The 19305-nt window shown below is 39.7% G+C and overlaps 1 protein-coding gene across 5 annotated transcripts in view; it reads left to right on the top strand.

The window, feature by feature from the left end:
• The window catches only part of ADGRV1 (adhesion G protein-coupled receptor V1), a 241486-nt gene that overhangs the window by 54024 nt on the left and 168157 nt on the right, over positions 1 to 19305 (top strand). For all 5 annotated transcript variants that reach the window (XM_079995244.1, XM_079995245.1, XM_079995246.1 and 2 more), the window contains 12 exons: positions 507 to 646; positions 1942 to 2551; positions 4414 to 4629; positions 4844 to 5059; positions 5647 to 5891; positions 6623 to 6804; positions 7564 to 8372; positions 9871 to 10080; positions 16584 to 16714; positions 17747 to 17846; positions 18399 to 18578; positions 19099 to 19262. In XM_079995244.1, the coding sequence (XP_079851370.1) occupies positions 507 to 646; positions 1942 to 2551; positions 4414 to 4629; positions 4844 to 5059; positions 5647 to 5891; positions 6623 to 6804; positions 7564 to 8372; positions 9871 to 10080; positions 16584 to 16714; positions 17747 to 17846; positions 18399 to 18578; positions 19099 to 19262 (3203 nt within the window). The remainder of the gene's footprint in view (positions 1 to 506; positions 647 to 1941; positions 2552 to 4413; positions 4630 to 4843; positions 5060 to 5646; positions 5892 to 6622; positions 6805 to 7563; positions 8373 to 9870; positions 10081 to 16583; positions 16715 to 17746; positions 17847 to 18398; positions 18579 to 19098; positions 19263 to 19305) is intronic.

Genomic DNA, 19305 nt, shown 5'->3' with positions numbered 1-19305 from the left:
AGATGTACCTTTGAAGTTGAGCAGAATCCATTCCGTAAGTCTGTTCAACTTCCAAAACATTTGACTTTCAAGGCACGGCTTCTAATTGGCTGCAGGAGCGTCCTGCAGCCAATCGGAAGCCACAGAACCTGCGCTGGACATTCGGCTTCCAAAAATTATTCGAAAACTGGAACAATCACTTCTGGTTTTTGATCGTTTAGGAGCCAAAACGTTTGAGTTTACAGGTGTTCGGCTTTCGAGGTTCCACTGTAATGACATTGGGAAACGGGGGGAGGGAGAACAGCTACCATAAGTCAATTGGATGTCATATTCAAATGCTAACTTTGATGCTGTTGGGAAGAACAAAAAAATTATTTTATTAGAATTTATAAAGTACAGGATTCCCATTGACCATTCCACACATTGATTGAAATAATTGATTCATTCAAGAGTTTGCCATTTCAGATTTTCATCTGTGCCTTTTCAGATATTGTGTAAATCATTCCCCACCCCCTTTGTATCAACAGCCAGCCTGGGAATAGCATCTCACATCATAGTCACTATTGAAGCCTCTGATGATGCTCATGGTGTATTTGAATTCAGTGCCGAATCCCTTTCTGTCAATGGATCTGAACCTGAGGATGGAGGTGGAACAGTCACGCTTGAGGTCAAGAAGTTTGAGTTTACAAGACATGGCATCCCATTTAACCATGCTATCTCTAGACCAGGGCTGGGGAGCTTTGTGTAATTTTGCAAAAAAATACAATTTATTTAGTTGGCAGGAACACGTGATTCTGGGGGTGGGATCTGAGTGGTAGGGACTGGCTGGGGCAAAACTGCATATCTGATTTCTGATTCACTCACAGCAAGCTCTCTGGTTTGACTGATACTCTGGTTCACTCTGTTTGCAAGATACATTGGCCTCCAGGTTATCATATCATGACTTTGATTATCTAGAGAAAAGGATTGTATAAATTTAGATACCCATCTGGATGCTGTGCCTACAATGGTTTTCAGTTTCTCAGACCTTTGTAAGCACGACACTTCTCTGTGGAGGCCTGCCATGTCTAATATGTGAACAGACCTTCTATGACAACACAGATATAGAAGGCATAGGAAGAGTTTTGGGCTGTGTGATGAATCTATACTGGTGAATCAGTTTTTCTGTTCTTTAGGGTGGAAGTAATCCTAGATGAAAGAGGGACAGGACGTATTAATGTGATTCCATGAAAGAGCATACTCAGCAAAAAAAGAGAAGAAAATAGGCTCCATTTTTAAAATCATGTTTCCTTTTACAGCTTAAGTATAATGCAGGAAGTATAGCTACAAAAAAGAGTCGCACTGATGCAGCTTCAGCATTACGAAGGAAAATCTGCATGAATGACCTACTCAAAGATCAGGAATCTTCCTCTTTTGCATTGAGCTAAATATTTATACCATTGCATAGAAGTCAGGGGTCAAAACAAGGGGAGGAAGAGGCAATGTGTTAGATCCGCAAGGCTGATTTGGCCGGTAAATTCAATGTACGGGGTAAGATTGTGCATGTCTGAGGGTATATCTGAGCTGCATTAAGCACCATGTTCCTGTGTTTGTGGTGGCTGCTGTTTGCTCATTCTAAATGTGTCACCTTGGTCCATATGCAGAATCTGCAGTTTTGCACACCGCTGCTCATCAACATTGAGGAGGTTTCTGCTAAGTTTAAAAAGAGCAGGTTCTGGTTGCAGCAAACAACACAGACAGCCTTAATTCAGCTACCCTGCATAAGCAAGGCAGTTGTGTTCAGTGATTTGGAGTTTGTGACATGGTTGTCTCAAATTCCTTGTGCTGCCCCTAAGTGGCCAACATGGATCCAGTTTACTGTGCTGTAATGTGGCATGGAGCATCTCAGAATAAACAACTCTGAGAGTAAGTTTTTTTGACCTTCACAATGCAACAATAACAATTTACCCTTTTGCTCTTCAGGTTGTCAGAAACCATGGTGCCTTGTCCCAGGTAACTTTGCATTGGTTCATAGTGCCTGATGATACTGATGATCTAGCAGCTACTACTGGCAACATAACTTTCAATATAGAGCAAAGAAAAGCACATCTAACAGTGCAGATCTTGCCTGATGAAATTCCAGAACTAGACAAGACATTTTCAGTTTGGATCATCAACGCTTCCTGTGGACGTCTTGGAAACCACACCAATGCTACATTAACAATTCTTGCAAATGATGACCCCTATGGAGTTTTAATTTTCTCTGAGAAGAACAGGCCAATCAAAGTTGAGGAAGAAGCCAAGACCATCACCCTTACAATAGTGAGGTTAAAAGGTCTCCTGGGAGTAGTAATGGTTACATATAGAACCATGGGGGATGAGGAAGAATCACCCTATCTGCCATCAAATGTTGCCAGGGCAAGACAGGAACAAGACTATTTGCCCATTTCAGGATTTGTAATCTTTGCCGCCAATGAAAGTGAGGCTACCATAGAGCTCCCTATTCTGGATGACAGTGAACCAGAGAAGTCAGAATCTCTCTTTGTAGAGCTGCTTCGTGTAACTTTGGTGGAAGGAGCCCAACATCGGTCAAGTAAGACTATATATTTCCAGACTTGCTAGATTTCCAGCAGTTGAATGTAAACAAATGTTGAAATCCCACTAACCTAGATTATGCTTTATTGTATGAAATTATACTAAGCAATGGTACACATGACTGATTTGCTTGTGTAGCTGCTTTTTTCATCTGCCCCCATGGCAAACAAAATTGCAGAATCTGCTTCTGATTAATGCCAGAAGCTCCATTTACTATGAACATAGATCTGCCAAGAGGAATAATAATAATAAAAAAGTAGCTGCAAGCCAGGTAAGTTTGTCCACCTAGTAAATGACTCCATACCACATTGCCATAGTAGAAACAATAGGCTAGTAAACAAATGACATTATTTCCATCAAATAAAAACAAATGGCAAGATCCTCAACAAAATACTTGCTGTTAGTGGAAAAAATATGTTGAAACTATTCAAATTACCAAGCCATGGGTTCTGACTCTGTCACTGCTTTTTCTCCCTTTGCAAGACATAAGATTATAGTGTGTCACATCATTTCCAAATACATCACTGTGTTGAACAATGGAGAATCGTTGACAAAATTTGGGGCAGTATATTGGCATCCAGCTCTTTCTCACTGTTTAAGATTTGGTGCAGTGTTGTGGTATATTGATCAAAAAGCCAGTTCTATGACACGACAAGACACTGCAGTGTAAAAGGAATGTTACAAATCAAGATAGAATCACCAGCATTTTAACCAGTAAAATGCAATAACCCCTACATCTGAGTGCATCCCTATATTCACAGTGGAAGCAGTCAGTGCCCATCTTGTATAACAAAAGGTGCTTTCCACATCCCACCCACCAAATAGGGATTAATCTCTGTCTGGAAACATAATGGATAGAGAAGGTTTCTTTCTAGCATTGCCAAATGGCTGATTAGATTCCTTTGCATTCTGGGACCTTACATAACTTTTATCTTGTGGTCTTTGTGTGTTCTCTTTTCATATAGATTGCAGTCTGTAACCTAGGGACATGTGTCTGTCTGCATGTCTTGAAGTATGGATGCTAATTAGCCAGCTTTATTTAGAAGATTATATACTGATTTGCACTTCAAAGTTCCCCAGGTTGTCTAATTACATTTCCTTTCAGTCTTGATAAGCAGAGAAGATTCAGATATGAAGCTCTGTGGGATAATTGAACTGTCATGTATATTTCATCATACGAATCCCAGAAATAATACCATAATTGAGAATGAAATCCAGTTTCTGTTGAGCTTTGAATATGTTAGTATACACAAGAGAGATGATGGATCAGACCAAAGATCCATCTAAGCAAGTGTCATGTTTCTAAAAACAGATCCATTTTGGAAGCCCACAAGCAGGGCATGAATGCCATGGCCTTCCCCAGTTGTATGTCCCCAGCGTAAGGTATTTAGAGTTACACTGTCTATGAACATGGACGTTTTGTTTATTATAGTTCATATTTGGCACTGCCCTGTGTTATGCATTGGACTAGATATGGAGAACCTATAGTAATCTTGTTGTTGTTGGACTACAACTCCCATGCTGGCCATGCCTGATGTAAGTTGTAGTCCACAATCTCCAGGGGACAATCCTTGCATTAGAGGCCTTGATCGGAGATGATAATAGCATGATATCAAGCTTCTTGTTTTGCCATAACCTTACATAATGTACAGCTATGATTATACAAGCTAAATTAAAAAAAGAATGCATTTTTAAGGGTTTAACATTATTGCTTTTATTATGGTGTTTAGCTATTTTCTTTGGCATCTATGTTAAATTTGTTGTCATTATGTAAGGTGCTGTCAAAATCTTTTCAAAACTATACTTGTAAGGTAGTAATAAACAGGGATCTCAGATGGCTCAAATTACTTGGTATTTCAGTTTCAGATTCTCCTCGCCTTGGAGCTAAAGGGGATACCATTGCTCACATAATTATCAATGCCAATGATGATGCTTTTGGAACGTTACAGCTGTCGGCACCAGCTGTACGAGTTGCTGAAAATTACATCGGACCAATCATCAATGTCACAAGAACTGGGGGGATTTTTGCAGATGTTTCAGTGAAATTTAAAGCAGTGCCAATAACAGCAATTGCAGGTGGGTGTGAGAGGAAAAAATCAGCCATAAGGCAAAAGATGTACTGATCTATGTAGTTTTCTAACAAACAGCAGGAATATGGATCACACTCAGCTTTTCATTTAACTTCTCAGCAATGAGAAGAAATAGTAACTTTGAATCATGAGTCAAGTATAGCTAGTAGACATTTGCTTCCAATATTGCTTAAGCATCTTTGTCATTTCTATTTATGTAGGGGAAGATTACAGCATAGCCTCATCAGATGTTGTCCTTCTAGAAGGGGAGACCAGCAAAGCTGTGCCAATTTATATAATCAATGATATCAACCCTGAAGTTGAAGAGTCCTTCCTTGTGCAGCTGCTCAATGAAACAACAGGAGGAGCATTGCTTGGGAGCCTAACTCAGGCAATTATAACCATTGAGGCCTCTGACGATCCATTTGGATCTTTTGGTAAGATGAAGCTCTTAAACCTATTCTTCTATCCTGTGAGTGGCAAATGTCACAGTGGCCATTTGCTGATTTAACAAGCAGTTTCTGTTGCAAGACACTCTTCAATGAAAAGTTAAATACCACACCAGTCTTAAAACCGCAAGGTTCCTTTGAACCCCCATTATGTTCTGCTGCAGATTAGTGGGTTCCATTTTACGCAGGACTCCTAGGGACTTTCAAATTCTAAGGCTTAAACTGATCCCCTGTGTATTCAGTGAAGTTGGGAGACATCAGAGAAGACCAGCCAGTAAACTTTCTGCCGCAAAGATATGGAAAGAAAGCAAAAAGGAATAGGGAGTAGCAAGACCCACCAGTGCAGGGATTAGGTGATATTAAATGTGGCAATGACTGTTCTCAAATGAAGTAAAAATGATTGCCTTTTCATGGAAATTCATCCAGTGTGATCCTATGTGGTGGCTTGCTACACCCACTACTTATTAGCATTCTATTTCATAAAAGTCTCTTACAATAAAATATGTATTAAAAAGCAACCTTATCCTACAAGAAATTTGAAGGAAGGAAGGAATAAAAACTCTCAACTTTGCTAGTCTTCCAGATCACGGAAATCACAGTTGAAGAGCCTGAGTCTGACACAGTGAGGATAGATCTTCCAGTCATTCGTAATGCTGGAACACTGGGCAATGTGACTGTTCAATGGATAGCCAGCATTAATGGGCAACCTGCTGCCAGTGATTTGCTGGTCTTCTCGGGTAATATTCCATTTTCACCTGGAGAAACCATGAAGAACTTGACACTGGATATCGTGGCTGACGATGATCCAGAAATTGAAGAGGTGAGTTCAGCAGCCATACAACACATGACCAGAAACATTCATGATTTCTGTTGTTTTGTAAGTGGTGTGTTATGTCTCTGATTGCTTGGGGGAAACCCTGGACAGTAGGCAACTTAAGCAGCTGTGGGGAGGGGGGACCTTCAGTCTCAGCAACTGCTTCATGGGGGCAAGACTTACCAGAGATGATTGGCTGTGTCCATTAGGTCTGGCATTCCTGTGCAAAACGTGTTTTTGCTAATAAAGAGTTAATTCCAACCTGCACAGTGTGATTTTTTGCTGGCTCACTCCTGACACTGAGGAAAACTCATGTGGTGGTACCTAGCAATCTCCCTCTAGTGGCCTAGACTTTAGATAACTTTAGATAAATCATACTGCTCTGCTCTCATATTGCTGTAAGTGGTATTTCTAATGATTTTGAATGATATCTGTTTCTAGTACCAGTAGGAATACGGAGTAAACATGGTTTCTTAATTTTGCTACACTAAACAATAAAAGGATAGGTAATTTGGTAACTGCTGTAGCATGTGTTACTCATCATGAACACTGAAAGCTGAATTGAGTTGCTTGCTTTTGTTTATACTGCATTTCTAATAAGCAGCACAATAGCCTAAAATTAGGATACTTTTTTTTTGGGGGGGGGGGGTTTCCAATACTTGTTTATCATCTGGATCAAACTAGACATTTTTTCCCACCATCAAGTTGTTTCAATGACAATCTAACATGCTTTGTAGGTTATCAGAGTGGAATTAATTCAAGCTTCCAATGGAGGTACTATTGGACCAGATGGAGTGGCAAATGTGATAATTCCTGCCAACGATAAGCCATACGGCACAGTTGCCTTTCACCAAAACTTGTACCGAATTCAAGAGCCACTGGAGAGGAGTTCAGTTGCAAACATAACAGTGAAGAGAAGGTCTGTTTAATACCTTGGTCTTTTAAGTGTACTGACTGTGAATTATTCTGTGTTCTCCTGCTATTGTATTGTTAGGTTTGCTTGTAAAAAAAACTATTAACAACAACAACAACAAGTGGTATACTATATTTTCCCCCAGGGGTACGCATACCCCTAAACATTTTATGAATCTAAGTTTGGCCTCATTGAAGGGCATTATTTCAATAGGAGTAGGGAAATGAGAGTACTCCTAAACATTTTTAAGGGGGAAAAGCACTGCTTATAAAATAAGTGAGCACATGGGGGAAAGTGGATTTAAGACTGAGACCAATAGTGGCTCTTATGATCTTACATCTGTTTAAACTGAAATGTGTGAGATGCAGTTGATAAGAATTGGGAAGACTAAGGGAAGCTCTTAAATGAAGGAGGTCACAGAGGAAAGACTTCCAGCCCAAGCAGGCAGCAGGAACAGGTTTGCTTGTTCCAACATTTGCTTACTCACCAGGAGAAGTCAACATAAAGGACTTAGGATTTAGACGTGAAAATGATACACTCTATAAGCTTGCTCTTCACACTTTCATTCTCTCATCCCATTGCCACTTCTTGCTTTCCCAGTTTTCTGGGTTGATGTTGCATTTTTAAATAAATGAGAGTGGTGATAGTTTTAAAAGTTGTATTTAAATGATGAATATTTTTGCATTTTTTTTTCTTATTTATAAATATTGTAACTAGAGAAACTGTCACAATTAACATAACCTCCTTGCTTATCACAATTTGTAGTGGTGGAAGATTTGGGCGGTTGCAGATTTTCTACAGCACTTCTGAAATTGATGTTGTAGCTTTGGCAGTAGCCGAAGGCCTGGATGTGCTGTCCTACTATGAAGCTGCTGTGCAAGGAATTCCAGACACTATTGAGATGACCAAAGTGAATGTTTCAACTAATGACTCATTGTACAATTGTGCAACTCTATGCCTGAAAGAGCCAGCATGTTCAGCCTTCACCTCTTCCAATGCCGTTGGAATTCCTGCATGCATTTGGGTGGCAACTTGGGATGGCCCAGTAACCAACAAGTCAGGATTCTGGACGTACAAGAAAAACCTTACCACCGTATCCTCTCTTTTTAGTACACAAGCAATTGCAGGTAGTGACTATGAATCTGTTACAAGGCAGTGGGTGATAATGGCCGAAGGAGCAGAGTTTGCAAATCTCACAGTTACCATACTTCCTGATGATTTTCCAGAAGTGGACGAGAAGTTTGTCATTTCTCTGTTAAGGGTTGAGCTGCTGAACATCTCTGCCAGCATTGATGATTATCCAACCATAGGACAACCAAACACCTCTACAGTGGTCATACTAATGAACGGAGATGCCTTTGGTGTGTTTGTGATCTACAGCATCAGCCCCAATACAACAGAGGATGGTCTTTATGTAGAAGTTCATGAATGGCCTCAGAACACTGTGCAGCTAATGATACACAGAATGGAAGGTAGTCTGGGACAGGTGATACTGGAGTGGAGCATAGCTGGTGGCACAGCTACCCCAAATGTGGATTTCATAGGTGAAGGGGAAATCCTGATTTTTGCAGAAGGTAAGAAGTTTGGGAGGATACATAATAATAGCACAATACATAAGAACACAAGAAGAGCCTGCAGTATCAGGCCAATTGCTCATCTAGTCCATTGTCCTGTTCTCACAGTGGCCAACCAGATGCAAGCAGGATTTGAGCAAAAGAGCACTCTCCTCTCCTGTGGTTTCCAGCAACTGGTATTCAGAAGCACTGCTGCCTCCAGCAGTGGAGCCAGAGCATAGCCATTGTGGTTCTAACAATCAGTAGCTCTGTCTGTTGTACAATCACTGTCCTTTATGGCTAGCTTCAGATCAACACTGAGTGAAGGCAGGCCAGAGCCTGCCATTATGTAGAATGAGGCAACTGCCTCAGACAGCAAATACTGTAGAGCATGGAGTGGCAAGGAGGTGCCGAAGGACAGAGTTGTGTGTGCCATGTGGCCTGCCCTACACCCCACAAAGTAGCCTGCTGCTTTCTTGGGTACAGCAGAGGACACCCATCACAATTATATGAAATATAGGAGGCATGTTTGTCTTTTGCTTCAGGCAGCCAAAAGTCTTGGGCCAGTCCTGGCCCAAGCCTATGTGATACACAGAGCAGGGAGCAGACACACTCTTTGTTCTTAAACCATAGTTTAAATTCAATGAGTGTATAAAACGTTGTGCAAACCCATCAGATAAAGAGGTTATTTGTCATCTGAGGTGTGTAATCTCAAAATGAATCCATAATATCACACACCCCCACCCCAAACAGGAGATAATATTTCAGTTTCTTCATGGAATACAGTGGTACCTCGGGTTAAGAACTTAATTCATTTCGGAGGTCTGTTCTTAACCTGAAACTGTTCTTAACCTGAAGCACCACTTTAGCTAATGGGGCCTCCTGCTTCTGCTGCGCTGCTGCGACATGATTTCTGTTCTCATCCTGAAGCAAAGTTCTTAACCCGAGGTACTATTTCTGGGTTAGCAGAGTCTGTAACCTGAAGCGTCTATAACCCGAGGTACCACTGTATATCCATGGGTGAACTGGTATTGTGAACAAGGCATTCATCCTTGCAAAATTTCAGCTGGCTCATATGTCACGGTTGATTATTATCCACAAGGTAGTCCATTTTTGATCAGAAAATAGTTTTCTGTGGTTGTATATATTAGCAGATATGGCCAATATGAAGATATTTATTTGGTTGAAATGTATATACCTTGTCTTTTTACTGAAGACCCTGAGGCAGCTTGCAGTATATTTAAAATGCTATAAAATAGATTAGTCTGGATGACTGAAGCTCTCACTGGGTTGGGACTCTGTGTCAAGAAGAGTAAAAGAAAACAACTCGGATGACTAATCAGCAAAGGTAAAATAAATAAACATATTAAATAGTACCATGAACTGAATTTGCTCTGCTTATATGTTAGCCCCCCCCCCCCGAAAGCTGTTCAGTTTGTTTATTTTAAGCACTGGGATGATCACTGTTGAAACACTGGTAGCACGGATTGTCTAAAAGCCTTTCATTTTTTTTTGTCAGGTGAAACAAAAAAGACAATCACATTGACAATTCTAGATGACTCTGAACCCGAGGATGACGAAAGCATTATCATCCGTTTGATTCACACTGATGGTGGCAGTCGTATTCAACCCAGCTCAGATACGGTCACTGTGGTTATTCTGGCCAATGACAATGTGGCAGGAATTATTAGCTTTCAGACATCTTCAAGATCTGTTATCGGTCATGAAGGTGGGTTCCTCTCCATTTTCACTACTCTCACTCTGTGTGCTATCAATCCATTTGCCTATGCTTTCTCACAGTAATGGCTTACTTTGATTTACCACATAGGTTGAAAATGAGAAAAGAAAATTCTGAGAGGGTCTTTAGCCACATATATCATTTATTTCTATAGTGCATCAGAAATCAAACAAGCAATAAACTTTTTAAAAAATCCCTAATGAGGAAAGGGGAGAAACAATTTCATTGTCCACTATTTTGTAGAGATTCAAGGTCAAACTAGACATGATGCAAAACATATCTCTGCATTTAATTTGCACATTTTGCAATACGCAAATAGCAGCCATGCCAGGCCATGTGTGTTAATTATTGGGATTACAACAGGTGGGAAGGGGAAGTTTTACCCTTTCCTTATTTGCTCTGGTCCTGATGAAAACCACTTTTCTGAAAAATAATAATAATTTATATTTGGAGGAAATCCATAGTTCCATAGTGGGTGCCAATGGAATGAATTCTTTGTAGAAAGCATTTTCCTCAGAACTTGCAACAGGAGAGAAAATTGCTAAATCCACCTTCCTTACCTGCTGCAGTCCTGATAATCATCAATCCCACTAGGGACTTCTATTTGCATTAAAAATGTGCACCTTAAAATGCAGGGATTCATTTGACATCTACTTTGGCCCGAGTTTTGTTACTTACAGTTCATGTGCAAGCCTCTGTTTAAAAACCCTGTTCAATTTCTTTATCTCTTTCACAACAAATTCTGGAAATATTTAATATATATAAATAAGCTAGGCCACTTAAGTGTTAGTAAGGACACATTCATGGCTTTTCAATTGCACGTGAGCCAATCTACTACAGTCCAAGTATTTCTTGGATTTCTTGGATTAAGCAACTTAATATTGCTTCCAGCAATATTTAGCCATTTACTTGGGCCATGTGAGACTTTCCCACTTCTTTCCTGAACATCTTTGCTTCTAGGTGACTCCCACTGATGTTAAGAAAGCATTCTGCCATGGTGTTGCTATGCTATGCCTATGTCTGGAATCTCTTTCCTTTGCTGAAGGCGCTGAGTAGTTAGGTCTTTATATTTGATTTGCTGTAAGAGGCTTTTGTTTGCAGCTGTCTGTGACCCTTAAGTATATGAATTGTTTAATTTCATTATGGATAATCAATACAGTTAAGGCACTCTTGGCTGTTTTCTAACAATAATGACACAGTAGCTATAAACTGCTGTTATACTTAAAAGGAGTATTTCTAATCCATAAGGAAGAACAGTCCTAATTAGTGGCAAGGTAACAGCATCCAGAGCACAAACACCTATGTTAGCTGTTTGTACTATCTCTTGAATTCACAGTGCTACCCTAGACCACTTTAGCCAATGGATTAAGTCAATGGGATTTGTTTCCAATTTACTATGCTTTTGGCTGCATGCCAACTCCTGGGAGCAAATCTACAGCCAGTGCCTCTGATCATCATCAGTGGAATACAAACAGAGGTGGTGCTGTACCAATCCTATACATGCATACATTGTACTCAAACTTACTTCTAAGCAGACATGTATAGAATTCCTTGTCAAGCATATGAATGAAAAATAGCAATATTATGTTACCACTGGTGGAAATTAGTCATGTGTAGTCAAACTAATGTGAGATTGACATTCCTAACTGCACACCCTCTCTGCCTGCAATGGTTGGAATTGACCAAATCTTGTTTTGTTAGTATTTAAAATGTGGATGGGGGGACCTGCATGCCTCTTTCATGTTTTTGATGCATTTCCTGATACAGTGCTGCCTTCTCTTGGAAAGAACGACAGTAACTGTTAAGCAAAAATCTGCATGCATTAGATGCACTTTTACTAAAGGTTCTGCAGGCCCTGTTATATCAACTGCCTAATCTATGTATATATCTCTTGTATGTGAAAGGTCATCATTACCATTTTTGGGAAGTTTCCACATAGGTCACCACTGTTGATTCTGTGCTGCTGTATGCCTGAGCTTTCTTACTTTTCTTTCCCACATTAATGGCTCTCATGAGCATGTCAAAGCAGCTGTAACCTGACATGCTAAGAAGATCCATCAATGAGCACAAGGAATTAACACAAACTGCATGGTGACCTTCATGGACTCTGTTTGCCACCAACTATGTTTTCTTCACACACACACACATACACACACACACACAGAGAGAGAGAGAGAGAGAGAGAGAGAGAGAGTACTGTGGAGCTAAATAACTTTTTTATTATAGAATTTAGAGACCGCAGTGAACATTTAGCTTCCAGGTTCTAAAGTTTAAGAGTACTTTAGCTTTATCCAGACACGTTCATTTAAAAAGAATAATCAGTAGATACTCAAAAAGTTCTGAAATGGCTAAACATTTCCTTTGGTGTCAAGCTTTCATTTTTATTAATTAGTGCTGGGGTCATCAACATGTTTCCATATTAGGAAAATCCAGCCCATTAAGGTGCTCCCTCCCTGAAACAGGCAGAACCTAACCTTATTACTCAACCAATCTGCCATCTTGGTTGCACTTACGGTTTCCTCAGTTTTTTACACCTATCTCAGAGACTCACCTTTCCACTACTTCCAGCACTGTTATGATGAGCATCAACCCATGTTGATGAGGGAATGAAGGTCATCATTCCATCATCAAGTGATGACTTGATCCTCAGATTGTTTATCCTAAAGGAATTCAGCTGAAGCAGAGGGAGCTATTCTCAAGAAATGGTTTTGAGGACTGCAGGCCATGATTTCGGAATTATGTAGATGACAGTTTTTAAAATAATAATAATAATAATAATAATAATAATCCCTTCCTTCACACTATCTTTCAAAAACATACTCCTTTTATCCATTAGAATGAGGGAACTCTTAACATGTGCCCTTGTAATTCTGCATTGCGCAATACTATTTCCAATGGTATCAATCTTTGGTGTAATAAAAGCAGATAAAATGTCAACTCCTCAAATGATTGCACTGCATACCTAACTTGGCCATTTTTCTTACTCACCGGGTTGTACCTTAAGTAGAGCTGAGTAATGTGCCCCAAGATTTCCACTTATTCAGTGGGAACTTTCCTATCTCCCATTCTATTCTGTTATGCCATGTATGATCAAGTTGAGATTCCTGCATTACAAGGGGGTTGCACTCAGTAACCCTTGGGATACCTTCCAACTCTGCAATTCTGTGATTCTCTCCTCCCCTTGCACCTACACAAATCTGTTCTCTGAAGCTGATTTGGGGGTGGTTTAGGGTATGTGTGCCAGGGAGAAGTTGAACAGTGGAAAGCCCCATTGCACATGTAGAAATCTTTGCATGGGCAGGATGCATTAATTGGATACTGCTCATTACCATGGTCCAATACTGCATTCATTAAGGGACTGGAAGTAGCCTGTGGAGGCTTTGATTTTTATTAGATCTCATGTATATGAAAACCCATGGACATGCTCATTGTCATGCAAACACCATCAGACACATTGAGGACTGTCCCTGACATTACATGTTTTAATTTCAGTCTGTAAAAACACCCGTGACTGGACAGTGCCCAATGCTGTTCGTATTTGTAATGTCGGAAGGGCCGAATGTAAACATGAAATCTGATCTCAACCACCATCTGATGTAGTCTTCTTTTAGACAATTTGCCAGCTACACTCTGTATCATAATGTGTTTTATTACGAATGATATAAAATAGTGCGGTATAATGGTGTGTTGAACTATATTGAGTCTTATTTGTGCATTTTGCTATTGTGGACTTTTTTACACTTTTATTAATTTGCTTTTTGATATTGGTGCAAAATTCTCAAATAGGATAAAATGTATTTCAGTACAGTACAAAATATTATTGGGATGGGGTGGAGGCGGGGGGGGGGGTTATATTTTGTTTCTCCTCCAAAACTGCTACTCTGGGCAGAAAAGAAAAATTCCAACAGTTAAAATAAGACATGCATTGCATTTATGCAAATTGTATGTGGGCTTATTGCTGATATCTCTACAAATAGTTCCTAGAATTCCTAGTGCAGGTTCCCAAACGCTTTTATAATTCTGGATAACATTAAACAAGGTGTTGCTTTGTGATGTGAATTGATAGTTTGATTTTTTTTTTAATAGTTATATTATTATTTTGGTGATAAATACTTACAATCCATCTTTGATCATTCAAAATTAAAACAGTGACTGCATACTTAATATTATATTCTGGCAATATTGCAAATAACAACCATCTAATCTGAAAATTGTCCCTTTGTTACTTTCATTGCAGTGCCCTACAGCACATGTTGTTTTATCACTTCCAGTTATGCAGTTATACATGAGATGTGTGCTTGGAAGTAATTATTGTAGTACAGTAATAACTTTCAGTAAAACAAAAAAATTAAATTGTGGTCTGCGTAGTTTATGGAGATTGAGAAGGGCAGTGAAACTAATTCCCCAACTATTGTGAAGATCCAGTTCAGCCTTCCCTCCCGCCCTTCAGTTTTGAAATCTGAAAGCTTTGCCGGCAATTAGCCTGTCTTTCTACTGAAGTAGAACAATCTTAAGTGTATTTCCGTGGCAGGGACACTGCCACCACCAGAGTGCTGTTGGCCCACTCTGGCCAAAGTAGGACTGAGGAGAGAGCAGTTTTTGTTTTCCCTTCTCTAACATGAAGAAAGCTACCTATGCTTCCTCTGGTGTCATTTGGGGCCCCAAACAATGGGGATACAAGGAGACATTGGAACTGGTAGTTCTTAGACCACTGAATGCTTTTGCAGCCCCCAGTTTCACACCTACTGCCCTCATGAACACTGCCTTCAGTAGATCTATGCCTCCTGGGCTTTCTGTGAGCATACTTGGAGCCTTTGTGCTAGGCATGATTCCCCCACAGTGAAGCTCCTTTCCACCAGAGAGGCTTTTCCATTCCTTCCTATACCCCCTCAGTCACATCTTCAGTGATGGTGAGAACTGCTGTCTTGGAAGCTGACTTTAAAAAATAACAACTAAATTTGGATTCTCAGTTTGCTCTATCCTAGTACCCCATGTGTTTTCACAGTGTGGGTAAGGAATAGCCATATATATACAACCTGGTAATAACTGTGAGTTAAATTTTAAAAGACAAATACTGTCGCCTCCACCTTTATTTGCAATGAAAACAGAATTTTATTTGCAATGAAAACACATATTCAATAATATAAAAATAGTTCATAACAATTACACTTGCACAATAGGATGCTCCATGTATCTAATGTGTAAAATAAATGTTCTCTACTATATTTACATTTTCCTTCCTTTGACCCATGCAATACTGTATGTACTGGCAAACAGAAACTCTGCTCACCTGAAAAAATGCAGTAGTAATACATAGGCAGCATAATTGTGACAGGGCCATAGGTTTTCTGAAAGTCAAAACCATTATTTATTTTTTAAATTAAAATGTAAATTTTGCATATTAACTTTTTGGGCACGCTGCAGTGTATATAGTTCTTGGTTTATTTATTCACATTGGTTATACTTGTTTGATTATTTCAACATAGCTGCTAATTATTTACAATATCAGAAGAGGGGGAATTTTTTTTTATGCATATTAACCCATGTTGTCCTATTAGCAAAACTACTCCATCAAAAGCACTGTCATGGCTGTGCAGAAAACTTATGTTCCTGGCATATACTTCAAGTCTTATATGTATTACATGTACATTAGATGTGTATGCATTACATCTATACTTATATTCACATACTAAAGTATGAATGCGCAATATCTATGCACATGATATGTCAAACACAGGTAACGATTAACTTTTTGTGAACTCTTCCCTCTGAAATCAAAGAAAATTGTAACACTGATGTTATCATGTAAGTTTTAACTGAAATAAATGGAATCTACAGGTAATTACAAGCATTTTTCTGCATGCATTGTGTAACATTCCACTACAGTGCAATGTTACATTATATGTATCTTTCTTGTAAAAACTACTTTAAGTAATCACATAGGACAGCTAGTACATACAGCATTTATTTTTTCTTTTAGTTGACAGGAGTTTATTTTTCTCCCTCTTGCTGTTTTTTTTGCATGTTCTGTTGGTAATTTGCTTTCAGTTGTGTTTATACTTAAATTCTTTGCATGAATTTTATATATTTCCCTGCTGCTTTCTGAAGACAGATTTTCATGATTCAGCATTCCAACAAATCTGGGTCTTTTTTCACTAAACGAATTCATTAATAGGGTGTCTAAAGCAAGGCTTTCTATATATACCTGATAGTTTGTTTTTTTAAGGATGCTACTGTGATTATTTTATTTACAGTTTGCATGCTTCAGGGTCTTTTAAGAGCAATCCTGGCAGTGGAAACAACTCACCAAAAACTTCTCATGCACATTTGCCATTATAATGACTTAGAGCTGCTTAAGAGCACATTGGTATACCTGAAAAACTTCTGTTTGCAGCAATGGGGACTGTACAGGAGAAGTTCCGGGTGGGTTATACACAAAATTTGCATCTCTTTCCTTGTGGTTACTATTGTGTTCTGCTTTCTTTAATTCCTAGGAGAGTTGCTGTCGTTTCATGTCCTAAGGACTGCCCCAGGAGCAGGGAATGTCACTGTTGATTGGAAAATTGTTGGGCCCCACTTGGAACATAATTTTGAAAATGTTTCTGGCATGCTCTTTTTTTTGGAGGTAACTACAAAATGAATACATAAAGAGGAAGTATGAATGGCTGCAATTAAGCACAGCAGATTTCTTTCCTTATCGAATTGCCTACTTTACTGTCTTAGAAATCCAGTGCAAAGCTCTTTATCCAGAGTCAAGTTCTATTTCCACTGAATGCCGTTCACTAGGGTTGGAGAGCCTATGGTTGCATGTGGATGGGAGTCCAGAGAGAGAAGAAGGAGGGGCAGAGAACTGAAATGGATGGAGTAAAGAAAGGAAGAGAGGGAGAAAGCCTTATGTAAGCAGTCAGTTTAGAGCAGGGGTAGGCAACCTAAGGCCCGTGGGCCGGATGCAGCCCAATCGCCTTCTAAATCTGGCCCACGGACGGTCTGGGAATCAGCCTGTTTTCACATAAGTAGAATGTGTCCTTTTATTTAAAATGCATCTCTGGGTTATTTGTGGGGCCTGCCTGGTGTTTTTACATGAGTAGAAGGTGTGCTTTTATTTAAAATGCATCTCTGGGTTATTTGTGGGGCCTGCCTGGTGTTTTTACATGAGTAGAAGGTGTGCTTTTGTTTAAAATGCATCTCTGGGTTATTTGTGGGGCATAGGAATTCATTCATCCCCCCCCCAAAAAAATATATAGTCCCACTACATGGTCTGAGGGACGGTGGACCGGCCTATGGCTGAAAAAGGTTGCTGACCCCTGGTTTAGAGCCCTTGTAACAGTGACCTCTCCTCTCCAAGCAGGAAGTCTGCTGGCAGAAAGGGAGAAAGAGAAAATGGAGTTGCTCCACCCTACTGTTAGCTCTGGCTGCTTCCAGCAGCAGTACGTGTGCCTGACAGATTATCCCCAAGGTTTTGTGGCCCTTGAAAGTAAAAAAAAGTTCCCACTTGTGCTGTGCAAGATGCTGAGGTATCAGTTCTGGCTTGTGGTAAAACAGCTACAGGAGATACGGGGCTGTGGTCTTCTGTAAAGGAACTGAAGATGTCTTAACTGTTTATAGTACTCAGATGTCTATTGCATAGTGGTTCACTGGTTTCTCCCTTAAATAACAGGGATCACTGAATGCAACATTTTATGTTCACTTGTTGGATGACCATATTCCTGAAGAAAAAGAAGAATATCAAGTGATTCTGTACAACGTTAGAACTCAAGGTAACATCAGGTCACAATGGAGAAACAGCAAATAAGGGATCATCTGTACATGCATGCTTATTACTTGAGCACTCAGCATTTTGTGGTTTACATGTATTAACAGATTCAGCAGAATGTATTAAGTGATTCAGATGAAAAGCATTGTGTCTGAAGTGATGTGAGGTGCTAGTGATGTTTTGTCTTAGTGCTTGATCTGTGATGTCACAAAGGCAAGTGATCACATCATACTCCAGTGATCAGGTGAGGGATATGTCTTTGTGAACATTGATGCAAGTTTTCCGGAAACTGCAGAGCAACAGGGAAGGACATTGGCCTCTGACCTTAGGACCACTAGGAGGCTGCAAACTCTGCCTCCCAGGTAGAATAGCCTGCTTTGACCTTCCCTGCCAGCCCTAAGAACTTTGACTTTAAGAGATAGTGCTTGAGTTAAATTATAGAGTTTGCAACATCTTCAAGAAACAACTAAACTGATCTTTGGGCTATTTAACAACAACAACAAAATACTGTGGGTGACAGTTCTGATTAACATAGTCTATTGATTTTGTTTTTCAGGGGTTGCTTCTTCTGGAGCTGCTATCTTGGATAGCCAAGGCTATGAAGCAGTTTTGACAATAGAGGCGAGTGATGAACCACATGGAGTTCTGAGTTTTGCTCCTTCATCTAGAGTTGTTTTGGTACAAGAGGGAAATAAAACCATTCAGCTTTTCATTAACAGAGAATTTGGATCTCTAGGTTGGTATGTGGAGTGGGTTGGATTCTAAATTAATTTTATGTATTTAATAATGTTTGCATGTGTGTGTGTACCCACACATACACACACACCTTTCTACTAGCTCAGATGGGGAACCTCCGGCCCATGGGAAGAGTGGGTAGGGGAAAGAGATTGTTTGAGTGGGTGACTGACTATTTTTGCTCTGGCTATATTGCTGCCTGCTTTAGCCCCATCCACAGTTGGCAGGTTATCTCTAAGGGCACCACCACCAATGAAATGCTATAGAATATTGTATCAGGGTGGAGATGGAATTGGAATATCTGGAAAGAAAACATGTCTGAAATACTGAACAGGATCAGATTCTAGTTGTTTAGTGTAAATTACTGTTTTTTTCATAAATTTGTCGCATATGTAAGTCATTTTACATACGTCTCACTTCCACAGGAATATATGGAATTGACAAGAGTTATTTATGTCTCTTCATGTTTCAACTCCCTTGATTAGAATTATTGCTGAACTCTTTTCATTCATGCTCACTAGGTGTTATCAATCTCACCTATGCAACAGTTCCAGGATTTCTTGGCATAAGGAATCAAACCGACGTGACTTTGGCTGAACCAGGAGTTGATTACATACCTGTATCGGGGTCACTGTTTTTAGGAGAAGGTGAAACATTGGCTACCATAAATGTAACTATTCTAGAGGTAAATAGTAATTCTGTTCAACAACAAAAAATGATTCTGATGG

The sequence above is a fragment of the Podarcis cretensis genome, assembly GCF_951804945.1.
Source record: "Podarcis cretensis genome assembly, chromosome: 11".
Lineage (NCBI taxonomy): Eukaryota > Metazoa > Chordata > Lepidosauria > Squamata > Lacertidae > Podarcis > Podarcis cretensis.
Note: the sequence above shows the minus strand (reverse complement) of the source record. Positions and strands in the feature narration are given on the sequence as shown.